Source organism: Colias croceus, chromosome 16 (genome assembly GCF_905220415.1).
Source record: "Colias croceus chromosome 16, ilColCroc2.1".
Classification (NCBI taxonomy): domain Eukaryota; kingdom Metazoa; phylum Arthropoda; class Insecta; order Lepidoptera; family Pieridae; genus Colias; species Colias croceus.
In genome coordinates, this window is record NC_059552.1 from 588,787 (window position 1) to 603,239 (window position 14,453).

Below are 14,453 nucleotides of genomic sequence, written 5' to 3' on the forward strand. Positions count from 1 at the left end.
CACTTACCTGAGTTTTTTCTTGCCAAAATAGAGAGCGGGTAACGTATCTAGCTCTTTTATATATCATAGGCTCTAGTAAGAAATATTACGAACTTGAACTTTTAAATATATCCAGGCATTGATTACCTGGACTTAAAACCAAATAAATTACGAGTATAGTATCTGATGTTGATTTAAACATTAGATAGTATAAAAAACGCCTCATAAGTTACATGAGCAGTATTGTTTTATGTTAATGCTGCTTGTTAAACAATCCCTTTAGTTATTGTTTATATGATTAAACTATTTATTTAATACAATAACGAATATATGAATAAATCATCATCATTGCTACACAATGAAATGCTAAGGGTATCCATAACATAAATTCAACTTGTTAACCGCTAACCGGTCCATACTAATTAAGCCATTTAAGCTGCGAGTTTATCTTGCGAGACAATATCAAAGAACAATCACGAAACAAAACAATAGTGTAGAGACCTAGAGCTGGGGGAGTGGGCGCCGCGGGACGAATCCGTGCCGAAATGATAAGAAGGGCCGACGACCCGATCCAATACCATATTACATATTCTATATTTAGTAAACAATCTCATTTTTACGACGGTCCTGCATATGGGATCTCGGATCATTAAAGAGACACCGTTACGGAGACATCAAATTGATGAATTTATGGCAGGTCATCTCTAAGCAAAATTTATTGCTTCTATTTTAGTGGATAAACTTCCTTTAAGAGTTTCTAATGCTACTTAAAAATCCTTATACCTACTTAATAACTATTTTACGATATTTAATTACTCATAAATTTGGTAGAAAGTACATCTTTAAATGTTATCAGCATCATCCTTGATTCTATAATAGTCTTTATATTTTCCGATCTTCTACACTTCAGATTTTAAAGGGGGTGCTACAAATGCTGATATTTAGGGCCAAGGTCGTGTGATACTGTGCTGGCGATATTACTAGCTGCTCTGTCACAACGGTAGTAAGGAAGGCGATGTGGGCGGGCTGCTGCTGATTCACTGTCCAATGCCCGCCACGCGCGGCCAAGTGATTTTATATCTATACGCGCTTTATCTCCTGGCTTTCGCTATCATTGGATCATGCCTATGAGTTCTTTAAAACTTGAACTCTATATTTTTACGTTATGATAGATGAAGTTTTTTTAATTAAATTATCATCGATTTCGCAAAGATAAGCATAATAGAACATCGATGAATAATAAAAGCAAATTTTTGTTAAAACAGTACTTTTATATTCCGTAAATATATCCGCATACCTTTTTAGAAGTTAGTAAAAAGATATATATAATACCATAACAAAGCAGTACCGTTGCTTGACCCTAAAACAGCATTAGAATCCTTTACATTCCCGAATCAAGTTCATTACAATGCATTCATTTGATGCAGGACGCTGTTTAGAGAGTCGAGCCAAGTGCTTTTCGAAGCATTTTTAGATAAATATTGAAGAAAAATAATCCTGCGTATGTGTTCATTCATGATTATCATACAATGGCTTGCAGTTAAATAAGCAAACTCTTAAAACCAAATGCATACTAAGTTATCAATAGCTTAGATAATATTTTCAATTGACTCTATCTCGAAATTCATTGATACAAATTCAAACATATGTTTTTTAATTTCCCACACACATGACCACTATTCACTTTATTATACACGTAGAATTACAATACAAAACAGACATTAATAAGATAGCAAATTTAACTTTAAAAATAAGTGTTTGTACCTAGTACATTACAATCATAGCGGATCTCAGCGACGTAATACATAATTTCAATAAGGCCGATAGTAGTGACAATGTCTCGTAACAGTGACCTCAGATAAGGATATACGAGTTATAAACACTCACGATGTTCCAAGATTCACTAAATAGGGCACCGGAGTTTATTAAACGTTCATAAGAAACCCATCAAGGTACGGCACTAAAACTAAAACAGCGCCTATAGAGATAGTGTAAGAGATTTCACGATAAATTTTATATATTAGGAAAAAAAATACTAGGAGTAGGTACCTTATTTGCAAGACATATTGTTGTTTTGCTACTAGCTTAGTGAATAGAAAAGGTGCTTATACATGTTATTTTAATGCAAACCGCAAAACCTCTCGTAGGCTTTTGATTAAAATTCATATCACGGATTTATGATATACGCGTGCTTTATAAGGAGCTATTTATAAATCCATGTATGTTTATATGTAGCCAAAGCATACTATATTTTAAAATGATAATAATAGTAATCAATTCTTATCTTATGTATTTGCTATCCAAATATAAAAAATGTTTAGATATTATTATGTATGATACTATTGAAGTGGACAGAATTAGCGTTAACAATCAACGTGCCAACAATTTTATCTCTATACTTAATAGTTTACGAACTTAAGAAAAAATGTAGCAAAATAGAATCAACATATGGAGCAGATAGAGTGCAACATGTGTGGGCATTGGCTCGTTAACTAAAACGGAGCATATCCGAAGTGCGTGCGCTGCTAATGTCTAATCGCTGGCCGCTGGTGCGCGCGCGCATACACCGCCGTTTGATCTAGGGACTGGGACGCGTCACGCGAGTCGATTGTCTTTTTGCTGGTAAGGTAATATTGAGTATAGATGGTACCATAATTAGTTTCCTTATCCATTTTAGATAAATTTTAGTTTTGGCAATTGATATGATGCAGTTATATAATATTCTTGTATTGTGTAGGTTTTCAATTACAGCAAAATTTACTTATTTAAATTAAAATTTTAAAAAATCATTCACTTTAGGTAAGTACATTCAATTTTTACGTCAAAATACTATATTATCCGTGCAAAGTTACTCTACGATTAAACAGCATACAAAAACATTGTCATTACACACACACTACAACGATCCTAGACTGCTAGCTCAAGCTAGATATTAAACTGAGCCGGCAATGATCCTCAATTGATCGGTTAATAACGATGCGCCTGCGCCCGCGCCGGCTACACGCCGCGACCACATTTGTTAGAGCGGCGCAACCCTGACTGCCGATACACTTTATATGACAGCTCATTTTATTTTATGTTAAGGGATTGTATAAGTATTGAATGCTGACAATGCGACAGCTCTTACTTTAGATTATTTATTTATAAAACTAATACCACCATTATTTAAAATAATTTCTATTTTAAATTCCTAAATAAACTACTGAGATTAAAAATATCGACAAAATATCATTAGATTCTAATCTAAAACAATTAATTGATAATACGACCAAAAGTATAATTATATGCAATCCAATTATAATTCCTTGAATCAAATTCTAACCCTAAACTTCGAGCTCAAGCCTCAAGCTCCACAGGACCCGACAAATTAATTAAATTCCACTCGAAAGCTATTAATAACCGCTCTTTTATTTTTCATGTTAATTGTCCAAGTGCATTCATTATTGTAACAAAATTTATTGACACCCATTTGTCCAGTTACTTAATCGCTCCGAGAACTAGATTATTCGATCGGCCTCTTTACTTTTGGATTTATTTTATTTTTTAGTTCCCGAAATATTATAATGGCTACATGTATGTTTTGAATATTAAGGAATGCACTTAGTTTCTTGTCAAGAACATGAGACTTAAATAAATGTAGAGCAAACCTACATTTTCGTAGATAAATTTCCGAGGTACAAAAACAATATTTATTTATTTTATTCTTCTCCACAAACAGTTTAGTATGGAAAATATTGGCAATATAGCGACATGCATCTTCGTGGAACCGACCTTTAACTTTGTCAATAATAAGTTTCCTGTTATTTGTTAATAGGGCAGAGCATCATTTGCACGTGTAACCATGAAAAATGTGCCTTATTCGAGTCTCTTAGAACATTGAAAAGTTGAAATACGTACTAGAAATGTTCATTTTGAAAGACGAAGTAACTATTTACTAAACTATGGTAAAAACATGAAACATACAGATCTACAATAAATGCTAGAACACCAAAGGAATGAATTCAGCTTTCGGACGATTCAACTTTAACATATAAGACATTAAAATAAACGTGCGTGGTTTCAATTTAAACAATTCGTAGAAATAAACTCAAATTGCAGCCAATGCACAATGAATCTCAACTCTACATCCTAAGCAGAGCTTTTCATCACCATACTTAACCGACGAAAGGCTTGAATAGACTCCCAAAAATGTTGATCATAGTTCAAAAGTCATCGAACTCACAGACGGTAAGGCGCCAGCGCATCGACGTAATGATTGATGGTCCGATAATCCGATCGTCTCTGAGCCGATAAACCGGCCGACCCTTTGTATCCGCTACGAATTGTGTAAGGCCGATGCAACGGACGTTTTTCTTTGAGATAAAGTAATTAATCGATGCGCACTTGCAGCGTGTCGATAGTACGTAGGTACTAATAAATGATTTTAATGATTAAACTAATCAGTGAAATTTGTTTTATAACTTGTATGAGTGTGTCAACACACTCATTTTATAAAGACAAAAATATAACGATAAATTATTGTAATTAGGAATAACATTAAAATGAAACTGAGGACAAAACATTTTTACAATAAAAGAAATGTTCTATGAGGCAAAATAATATTATAGTTTGAATTTATTTACCATGTAGATAGGTCAAGAAAGATCCAGATGTAACCCACAAACCGAATCTAAAGATGACCTCATCTAAAATGTAAAGCTTAATATAAATAAATAATCAGCAACCATTTATATTTGATTGCGTAATCTTAATGATACCAGAAACATGAATGAGTTCTTTATTGCAATATTTTTTAGTTCTGCACCATTCCACAATTAGGAATAACTTTATACTGTAAAATCATGGGGGACAATATTATAAAAGATTAGGACAATAACAAGATACTATGAAATAGCCGTCTAAAGTAAAACTATGGTGAAGAGAAGATATCTACGAGCTGCGTAATTAAATTTATATAACCAGTGATTAACCAGACACGTTCTTATTAGAAACTGATTATGTTTTCTAGAGTCCTGAACAGGCCGTCAAATAGGTCTAAAACTACACACAAGGATAAATAATTATAACAAAAACTGTCAAGTACTAGCGCCACCGGCCTCATTAAATCGCGAATTAAAAAAGCATTGGAACGCAGCATCAATCAAGATGATTGATAACCCTTATCTCACACAAACACTAACGTACGACGACCCCGATTGTGATTATAGGTTAGGAACATGTGACGTAAACCTTTTACTGGGACAAGGTGATTGGGACATATTTTGAAGAATAGAGCTTAAAGAAAATATATCTATACTAGAAACATGCTAAATTTGATGCTAAAGATAGAAGAAAAATACGGTGGCAATAGAGCTTTTAATTTCATAAAAAATTCAGAGTGTAATATGAACAAAATATTATGTTTGCAAACAAAAACTATACTAATCATTGTCACAAGCCAAACATTAATTACGCGTTATTATTTAGTTTAGCTACTTCATTAGTGGTGAAATGCCTTTGACATCCAGTCATGTTTTCCTCAAGAAAAATTCTTAAACAACTTGCTATCACTGAACTTATTTCAAATTAATAATTAATTTCTTATATATTTGGTTCAGTAATTATGTGTACATTTTGCAAAGTGGCCGTGACATAATTGTGCATTATGACTTTGATAAATATTAGAACTAGACCGAATTCAGTCGCCTATTATTCGGCTAGAGATAACCTCACTTTTTAGGTTCATTTGATAGATAAATTAATTGATTGCGTATTCTAGATATGTTCAAATTCTGTTAAAACGAGGCATGTTACATTTAAATTTGAAAAAAAAATGATTTGTTTTGTTAGGATAGAGTTGGTCTAAGAGCGTTAGAAAAACAATTGGAAAAACAAAAAAAAAACTGCTCTATCAAAAAGCGAAGAACTGCTTGATATTTTAACAACCAAAAAATTTAAAAATTTTCTACCAAAAAAAGACAACATATTGTAAATTTTAATGCACTTACATTATACCTGTGAACACAGCACATCGCCGAAAACGAAATAATTCCAATTAGGTACTTTGTACGGATTCACTGACGGCCTCACGGGCGACCAAACTCCAACTAAGGCGACTTCAAGAGGACTATATAGAGGGCACACTCGTACCTACAAATCCCTCTTAATTAGTGGCCGTAATCACAAGGGTTACCTACGAAAATGTAGTCAGTTGCTAACTTTATTTCATAATATAATTTTGGGAGACGGACAAAATAGCTTTCTATATGATATTTTTATATTAATAATGTTTGTTTATTATGTAGAATTGTCCAGGCATTGAACCGCGATCTTACCAAATCATATGCATAGTTACGATAGAGCTGATTAGCATGGCTGCCCACTGCCCAGAGAGATAGAGCCATGCAAAAGCTATTGGGAGCTAAGTATAATAATATTATTATAATTTAGCAGTAAACTTTTGTAAGAGTAGGAAACCGACTGACTCAGGCATAGTTTACAGAAGCACGAATAATTTAAGTTATTTTATGGAAAAATAATTTCACATTCATATTCAACAACTCGATTCAACAACACGAGTAGAAACACGACAGGAAATGAACTCTCATAAAATTTAAATTAAATTGCTCCTATGAGACAAATGTTTTACAATCTCAAATATCTCACATTTCGCTTATTCCTGTAAATCGTACAGAGATATCTGAGCTTCACATTTGATAACACGTGTCGGCTTTAAACAAAATGCGTTCACGAATTTTACACGAAACTATCTCGGTGTTACATTTACTCTTGTTACATATACCTACTTGTTTTTAATTATTATCATGATTGAAAACTGTATGCTAACAACATGATAATCATTATATCTTTTTCAATATTATGAACACATGAAAACTGTTGTAAAAAAGATAAAATGGCAGCTAAAAATAGCACTCGAGGCATGTCCACTGAACTAATATTTGTATTGACAGGTGAAATAAATGACGTGTGAATCTTGCTGAATACCAGCTATAGTAGTGTCGAGTTACATTTGGACACATATTTTGAGCTCAATCGTCGACTTGTTTGAAGCTGATATTATATAACTGTCATTACAGAATTTATTCACATGGGTTACGCACAAAAAATGGGAACAACTTGTAATCAACATTGCTATAAAATGATTATTTGAATTGTCATCTCCGTAACAGTACGGTTTAGCAAATATCACATGTTCCTCGCGATGTTTACCCCAACCCATACATGTAGTGCCTACCTTATCTACAGTAGGCAAAATACAAACAAAGGACCATTTTCCACCTTCATAGGATACTTTAAATCAAAGAAACTAATCGGCACCCTTGCCCCCGTACACATAAACAGACAACAATGCTAGACCGGCAGCCCGCCGCAGCCCGCAGCCCGCCGCCCGCCGCCCGCCGCAGCCCGCAAGCACACACGGGATAACGGAATCCATACAATATTAGATATCATAACAGCGATGATAGAAGCCATTGATAGCGAGTAGGAAGTGCAAGCGGTTGTGTTTCAGTGATCAAAGGCCTACTTAGCGTGATTTGAGATGCTCGCGAACGTGGCGCTACCCGCTCGAAACTTGTGGATGTACTCATTAATTATGATTAATGACTAGGAAGATAAATTATTAATGATATGTGTTTATCTTTTACTGCAAAGTATTCAAAAGACTTGACGTTTAATGCGTTTTATGTATCTTTAACTGCACGTTAAATATAGTCATAAAAATGCAGTATAAATTTCCCCGTTAAAATTATGTATTTGCACAACCATTTTCCTAAATAGAATATGAAGAAAGTTCTGAAGAATATAAGCATCTTTATAAATGTACAATTAGACAACAATCTTAGTACCTACTAGTTAAAATAGCTCTATGTGTATTTGATTCATGGTGTGAACGACTTATATCCTGCAATGAGCATATCCACGCAAAGCTTTCATCGCAACACGAGCTTTCGTTATGAAGTGCTTTGTTTATTGGTATGTGGCGTATCAACGAGTTCCATTCGGACTTCGGTGCGCTTCTATCGGCTAACAACTTGCATTTAATTGTATGTTTCCCGCTTTATAATATTACAAGGTACGCGAATGAAGTCGCCATATTGGATTTATGATTATGTTGTAATTGATTTAGTGTTATATCTCGTGGCTGTATCATCTTCATTATTTTAATTAGTGATTATGGGTTCATAGGACAGAACCTGTTCTGGCCGTTTGTTATATATGGTGTTTGGTTGTAGCGAGGTTATTATTGGATAACGACGTGTTTGTCTGTGTAATCTATACAAATAGATAAAATTAAAGTTCTGTTTGTTATGACAAAATAATATTGAAGAAATCCGTATATACAACAAGTTAAACATGTAATGTAAAAAAGCTAAATAGGAACGCCTTCAAGAAAACGGTTTTATCATGGCTAGACGACTATGATTACGATGGCATAGAAAATCTCCTTATCTCACAAGTTAAATAAATTATTAATGTAACTCAACTCACCGTAATAATACAGATTACACAACATGTTCACTCGTTACCCAAATAATTTAAACACACACTCCCACAAAAACTCAAACACACATCCACCCACACTCACTCACATACGTGCACATACACACACACGTACACACACACAAACACACACACACACACACACACACACACACACACACACACACAAACACTCACACCACACATTCATTGGGTTGGCTATCCCCCTTTTATTTTTAATTTTTGCCTTTGTATAAATTTTCTTTTTGTTTTAACCTTTATCTAGACCACAATGTATTAAGGGAAGGGACTGGCTTTCTTAACACAGGCTATGCCTAGCAAGAGAGCCAGAGCCTCATAATCAATATTGTATATTTTAAAGGTGAAATAAAGTTGGTGTATAAATTGGTGTATATGAACCTGAATACCTAAAAATCGTCTGTGCCCATTTGTATACAGTCTATTTTCGAAAAAACGGCCAGATGATTCTCATTTTTTTAATAATAATAAAAAAGTACATTATTTCGATGATATAATATAAATATTGAGTGGCATAGCATCAATAATAATTTTTTCCTTAATTCAATTAGATAAATTAAATCTGAGTGCAGAGTGAAAAGTGCATCTTATCTAATCGATGTTACCTTGAAAATAAAAATAACATTTATAATATGTACAACAATTATAAATATAAAAATATTTTGCACAAATCATGTGTTATCTGAGACCCTGATGCCATTGCTTAAAATTTTATGTTTTAAGAGGAAGCTTATTATTACCAACGAGGACCTACCTATTAAATTAATACGAAGTTTAGAAAAAAATAAACGTGGTATTATATTACAATATTAATTAAATTAAAATAAGTAATAATATGTTTCATAGAATCATCTGAACGGACTTTGAGATTAGAATTGAATAGAGCCATAAAATATTTAAACCAAAAACCTGATTTATAATCAAAACATAAAAATGAAAAAGAGAATAAGCATGTTATATTATTCGGAATCTTAGCAAACTAAAACTGGGCAACAGAACATATTTGTTTAACAATATAGAGCACAACCTAGGTAGATCAAAACATATTAAAAAGACTAATGCTCTGAGCATACTTCTGCTGTTGAAGTACTCAAAATTATTTACTCCATCATCATCCAAGTAATTAGCCTACACTAGCCATGTTTTTATGACTTGTCTGCAAATATATTTGTCACTTTCACATTAATACTTTGGATGATAAAGGAAAATCCACTATGCGATTTGGAACGAAACTTTAAGGCTTAATAGACAGACCGTACGAAGAAAAAAATATTTTTACTACTTAGCTTTCCGCACGCGGCTTCGCCTGCTTTGTAAAAAACACACACACAGACAAATTATATACGTAAACCATCCTCTAGACCCACTCTTTCTTTTAAAAAACCCCATCAACATCTGTTGCGTAATTTTAAAGATCAGCATACAGAAACACAGAGGGCAGAAAGAGACTGTTTTATACTATTTATAATATATTTTGATAAGAACCTGTCCAACTACCAAGTTAAATAACTAAAACAGGCAAGCAAATTAGTTAACACTGACATAACGATACACATACAAACGCAAATAGAGGAGGAATGTGGAGGACGTGAAATAGTAACGTTGATGATCGAACAAACAACGATAGCACAATTATCTTACATGTTTGCCTTGCTACACCGAGGAGCTTTAACGAGCACACGCCGGGCAAATAAGAACCAAATTCGTGATAAAATTTCGTATATAACTACTGAAAAATAAAACTTACTACACCAAGACTTAATATTTCTGGATAAACTCCCGAAAACAATTGTCAATTAATGAAAACAAAAGTAAATTCCATTTACGAAGGCTACCTGAAAAACTTGTCGCACTCACTTGTTTCATGATAAATCACCTGACAAAGTAGCTTCGAAGTAATAAAATTAAAACTGCTTTTTAACCATCAATTCTTGTGGTATTGTACACCCGACACACTAACGCAATAGCAATTTTGTCCCAACACTTTATATCACTGTGACAATAGACCCAATGACACTGTTAACTTGTAATTCATAACGACTCCAACTTTAACACCTGAAAACTTCAACACAATCGAAACTAAGCCTTACAATCATGATGCAAAACTCAATTCTGATGTCCGAGCTACAGGTTGTTAGATCCTTTTATGGATACGAAAAGCAATAAAATCATGCATACAATAGTGAATTATCTTCGGAAAGGTGTAGGGCCAATGACAACATCTCTGTTAATGTTAATAATAATGTAAATATTTAGTGTTAGAATGTAGAGCTTGCGAAGCAATGGAAATATGTCAAGTCCAGGTTCTTGTTGGGAGTATACTGATAATTTCGTACTTTACTTTATTTCTATTCACGCTGCTGTACAAGTTAAATATAAAGTTTAGAGAAGATTAGTGGATCTGGAACCTCAATGTGCAAATTGAGGTTTTGATTGTCATGTGTTACCTATTAATAACCGCTGTATTAATAGCTTTTATCTAAATTAACGAAGGAGATAAAAATCATTATTATTTTTATAAGTATAAATGAATTAAATTACGGAATGTTTTTACTACAATATTCACAATTAAATACACATCTTGTCATCTCTACATTAGCACATTTTTATGGTCTAGATTATAATATGATAGGAAACAACATATTCTTTAGAATCCGAGACATTCAGAATTATTCAGTTATAAATCTGCGATGCTCCAGCAAGGCTTCAGTGAAACAGTGGAGCTTTGCTGTGGAATCTGGACGTGATAATTACATGAATCATTTAGATAATGAACATCACACGCTAATACAGGAAGCTGATAGACAAATTGAATAATTGTTACAGCAGATATAACGGTATCGGATTAAATATTATAATTAAAATGATGGATGATTCAACTCTGTACCTAATTGTTAATAATTATCCTGAAAGTTATTTTTTGTATCGAAGTTAATTAAGTAAATTAAGCACCTTATAAAATATAGCTTTACTACACGTTTTATAAGGTGCTTAATTTGGATGTGTTGAATGTTAAGGATCAGTCCTTTACATGTATCTAGTCCTATAAGAAATACCGGCTGCGCTCGCTTCGCTTGTGTGAAAAAGGATATATTTCAATATTTTTACTAAAAACGAGGAGGTTCTCAATTCGGCCGGTATATTTTTTCTTAAGTCACAAAGATGGCAGAAAATACCATGCATGAAAACTATCTGTATTCTGTTATTGCAGAAATAAATATGAATGGATTTATGCATATGTATGTAAATTTGCAAACATTATCATATTTTCTTACGACCGTTTAGTATACATTAAATAATAGCAAATTTGATATTCTCTCAACTTTATGTAGATGCGTCGTTAGCCAAAATTGGATCACACCAAAAAAGTTAAAATAGACCCATTCAACGACTTTTTTGGATTTCGCAAATGTTTGCGACGATCTTATAAAATATTCTGTTTCAACAATAGCTTTTTTACATCGCTGCTTTAAATTAAAAGTCACCTTCAAAGAAAAGAAGGTTTAAATTGAAATTCTAATCCCTTTTCATTGTTAACTGAAATGATAATTCATTTTGCAGTTATTGTCAAATACACACATGAGAAATGATAATTTTTATAACCTATAACATTATCTACAAGTGTTTGTATATAGAGTCAGTAAGTAATAAGTACTTACCAGACTAGATTTATGACTCTAGCTTTTCTTTAAATTAAAACGTGCTGAAATTTTCAGCCACAAAGGACAAAGTACCTTTAAAATAAATGATATAAGATGAAAATTCCCAGTTCCCACACAACTGAATTTAGCGGACGCGATACGTACGATTGCGCAAAACATTAGCCTTCTGCTGTTCCTACTGATAACATGACAAACCAGACATAACCCTGGCCCTATTTACTGAGGATGTACCACTAATTATTGTTATATATTATTCGCTAAAATATTCCAAACTTTGCGCTCTACCACAGACTCTACCCTCTACAATCAAGTAACGATATTTTTCTGCCGCCAATTATGTAGAGACAAAACACGTAATACTTGTAGAGCACTTGTTAAGCACTTGTAGAGGTTATCATCGTCAATTAATTTAAGTTTAGGAATTCTGTATGCTAGTAAATTTCATGTTCTTCTCAGTTCGAAAATAATTAATTGTAAAAAAATATTTATATGAATACAACCTCACACACATAGATAGAGTCAAGGTATGTAAAACAGGGCTCTAATAAATTAACTTGTACAATATTGTTTGATTTTAACAAATATTGTTATTTGACGTGTGTGTAAAGATAATTTGCGAAAGCTGTCTGAGATAAGAGCAAATAGTTAACTTGTCGTTTACGCTCGCGTCATAAGTTCACACTTTGCTTTTGTTTGTTTTATTTGCCTATTAGATAAAAACGTACTCTTATAAGATTATTATTAAGAAAATTTTAACATGGACCAAATAAATTTTAAAACTGGTTAATTTCTAAAGTTTGAAAAAATATAATAACCACACAATAAATTCCAAAATTTTAAATTTAACACATTGCAATACAATAAAAGTCCAAAAAAATTAAAATAAACACTAATTACCATGCCACTCCGTTGTTCTGTCGATCCGGGTATAATTCTTAGGTCACGAAAACAGAGGGTAGGCCGCGTTAGAACGCGGAGGTAACGCGAGGCGAGCGTCTGCGACCGCGACTCGCTCTCGACTGGCAGAAATTGCGAGCTTTATCAATGGAATGGGCAAACAGCGCGCGCGCACGTATACCCAACCACTTAGATCTTGGGCTTCCGTTACGCTATTACAGTTTTACCTAATGTTTGTTTATTGCGACCGATCTCGATCGATGATGCATTTGTTTTCTTGATAAGTTAGATTAAGTTGATTGATGATATGGGTCAAGTAAAACAGGTTTTGGGAGTAACTTCTATAAACTCTACTATGATATGTTTTAGCTATTGGAACATAGAGCAATATAAGTGTTTGCTCTACAAATCAATATAGAGCAAATTTTAAATAAATTTATCCATTATTATTTGACTGCAAGTAGGTATGTACTATGTAGAGTTATCGCAGCCTCAATGTCTGCAAAAAATAAAATAAATAATGATAACTGAGCAAATAGAGAACTTCACTAACTATTTAATCATTTAATAACATCTTTTGATACTACTTCTGATAAATTAATATTACAATTTCCACTCACTCTATTTTCTGGACTTTCTCTACCCTTTGCTTATACAATTACCTTAACATATAAAAATACTAGAACAAGTTATTGGATTCAATAAAAGTAACCAATAGTGTTTAATGAAAAGTAAAAATCAAGTTATCTAAGTTATGAAATTCCTGTAATCGAATATTAATTTAAATAAATAAAACCCCTTAAATACCTATGTCAAAAATAGTGAGAGATATTAGGAAGCATTATAAAGTTCAATGTACATATTCTATATCTATAGTAAGTATTACCACAGACTAATAATAATATACTACGTATACGTATTACTTAATTTCAAAATATTCTGAACTTTTGTTGTCAAGATACACAGTAGACATACGACACTTGTATATGATATTTTCTAATAAAGTTCCCAAATCCTGTAATATCATCTACTAATGCCTGAATAATATTGCAAATAGTGACGCATTCACTTAGGAGAGTTCGAAAAGCTCTTCTTTTAACTCTAGGCTAGGGTTTTCCCCTATAAAAATGAACAGAATAATAAACGTTACCTATCAAATTTAACTCATAATAATTAATATAGCTAAATAATAGTTGAAATTTTAATTTTAGTTAAAATATTATAATGATACAAAAATTTTACATCTAATTAAAAACAATTCGACACAATTTCGTATTTTATTCAAAGTAATATCATTAAACAACCGCGATAAACCAACTATTTGTATACCACATAGCTGATATGTTCGAGCCAGTTATTCACAAAATAAATATCGTAAAAATTCTTGTTTTGCAA

General features: G+C 32.7%; 1 protein-coding gene across 2 annotated transcripts in view; it reads right to left on the minus strand.

Annotated features, from left to right (window-relative positions):
• LOC123698762 (fibrillin-2-like) overlaps positions 1-13,168 on the minus strand; it is a 72,115-nt gene extending 58,947 nt beyond the window's left edge. For both annotated transcript variants that reach the window (XM_045645521.1, XM_045645520.1), the window contains exon 1: positions 13,059-13,168. In XM_045645521.1, coding sequence (XP_045501477.1) covers positions 13,059-13,061 — 3 coding nt within the window. In that variant the 5' untranslated portion in view covers positions 13,062-13,168. The remainder of the gene's footprint in view (positions 1-13,058) is intronic.
• Between the last annotated feature and the right edge of the window lie 1,285 nt (positions 13,169-14,453).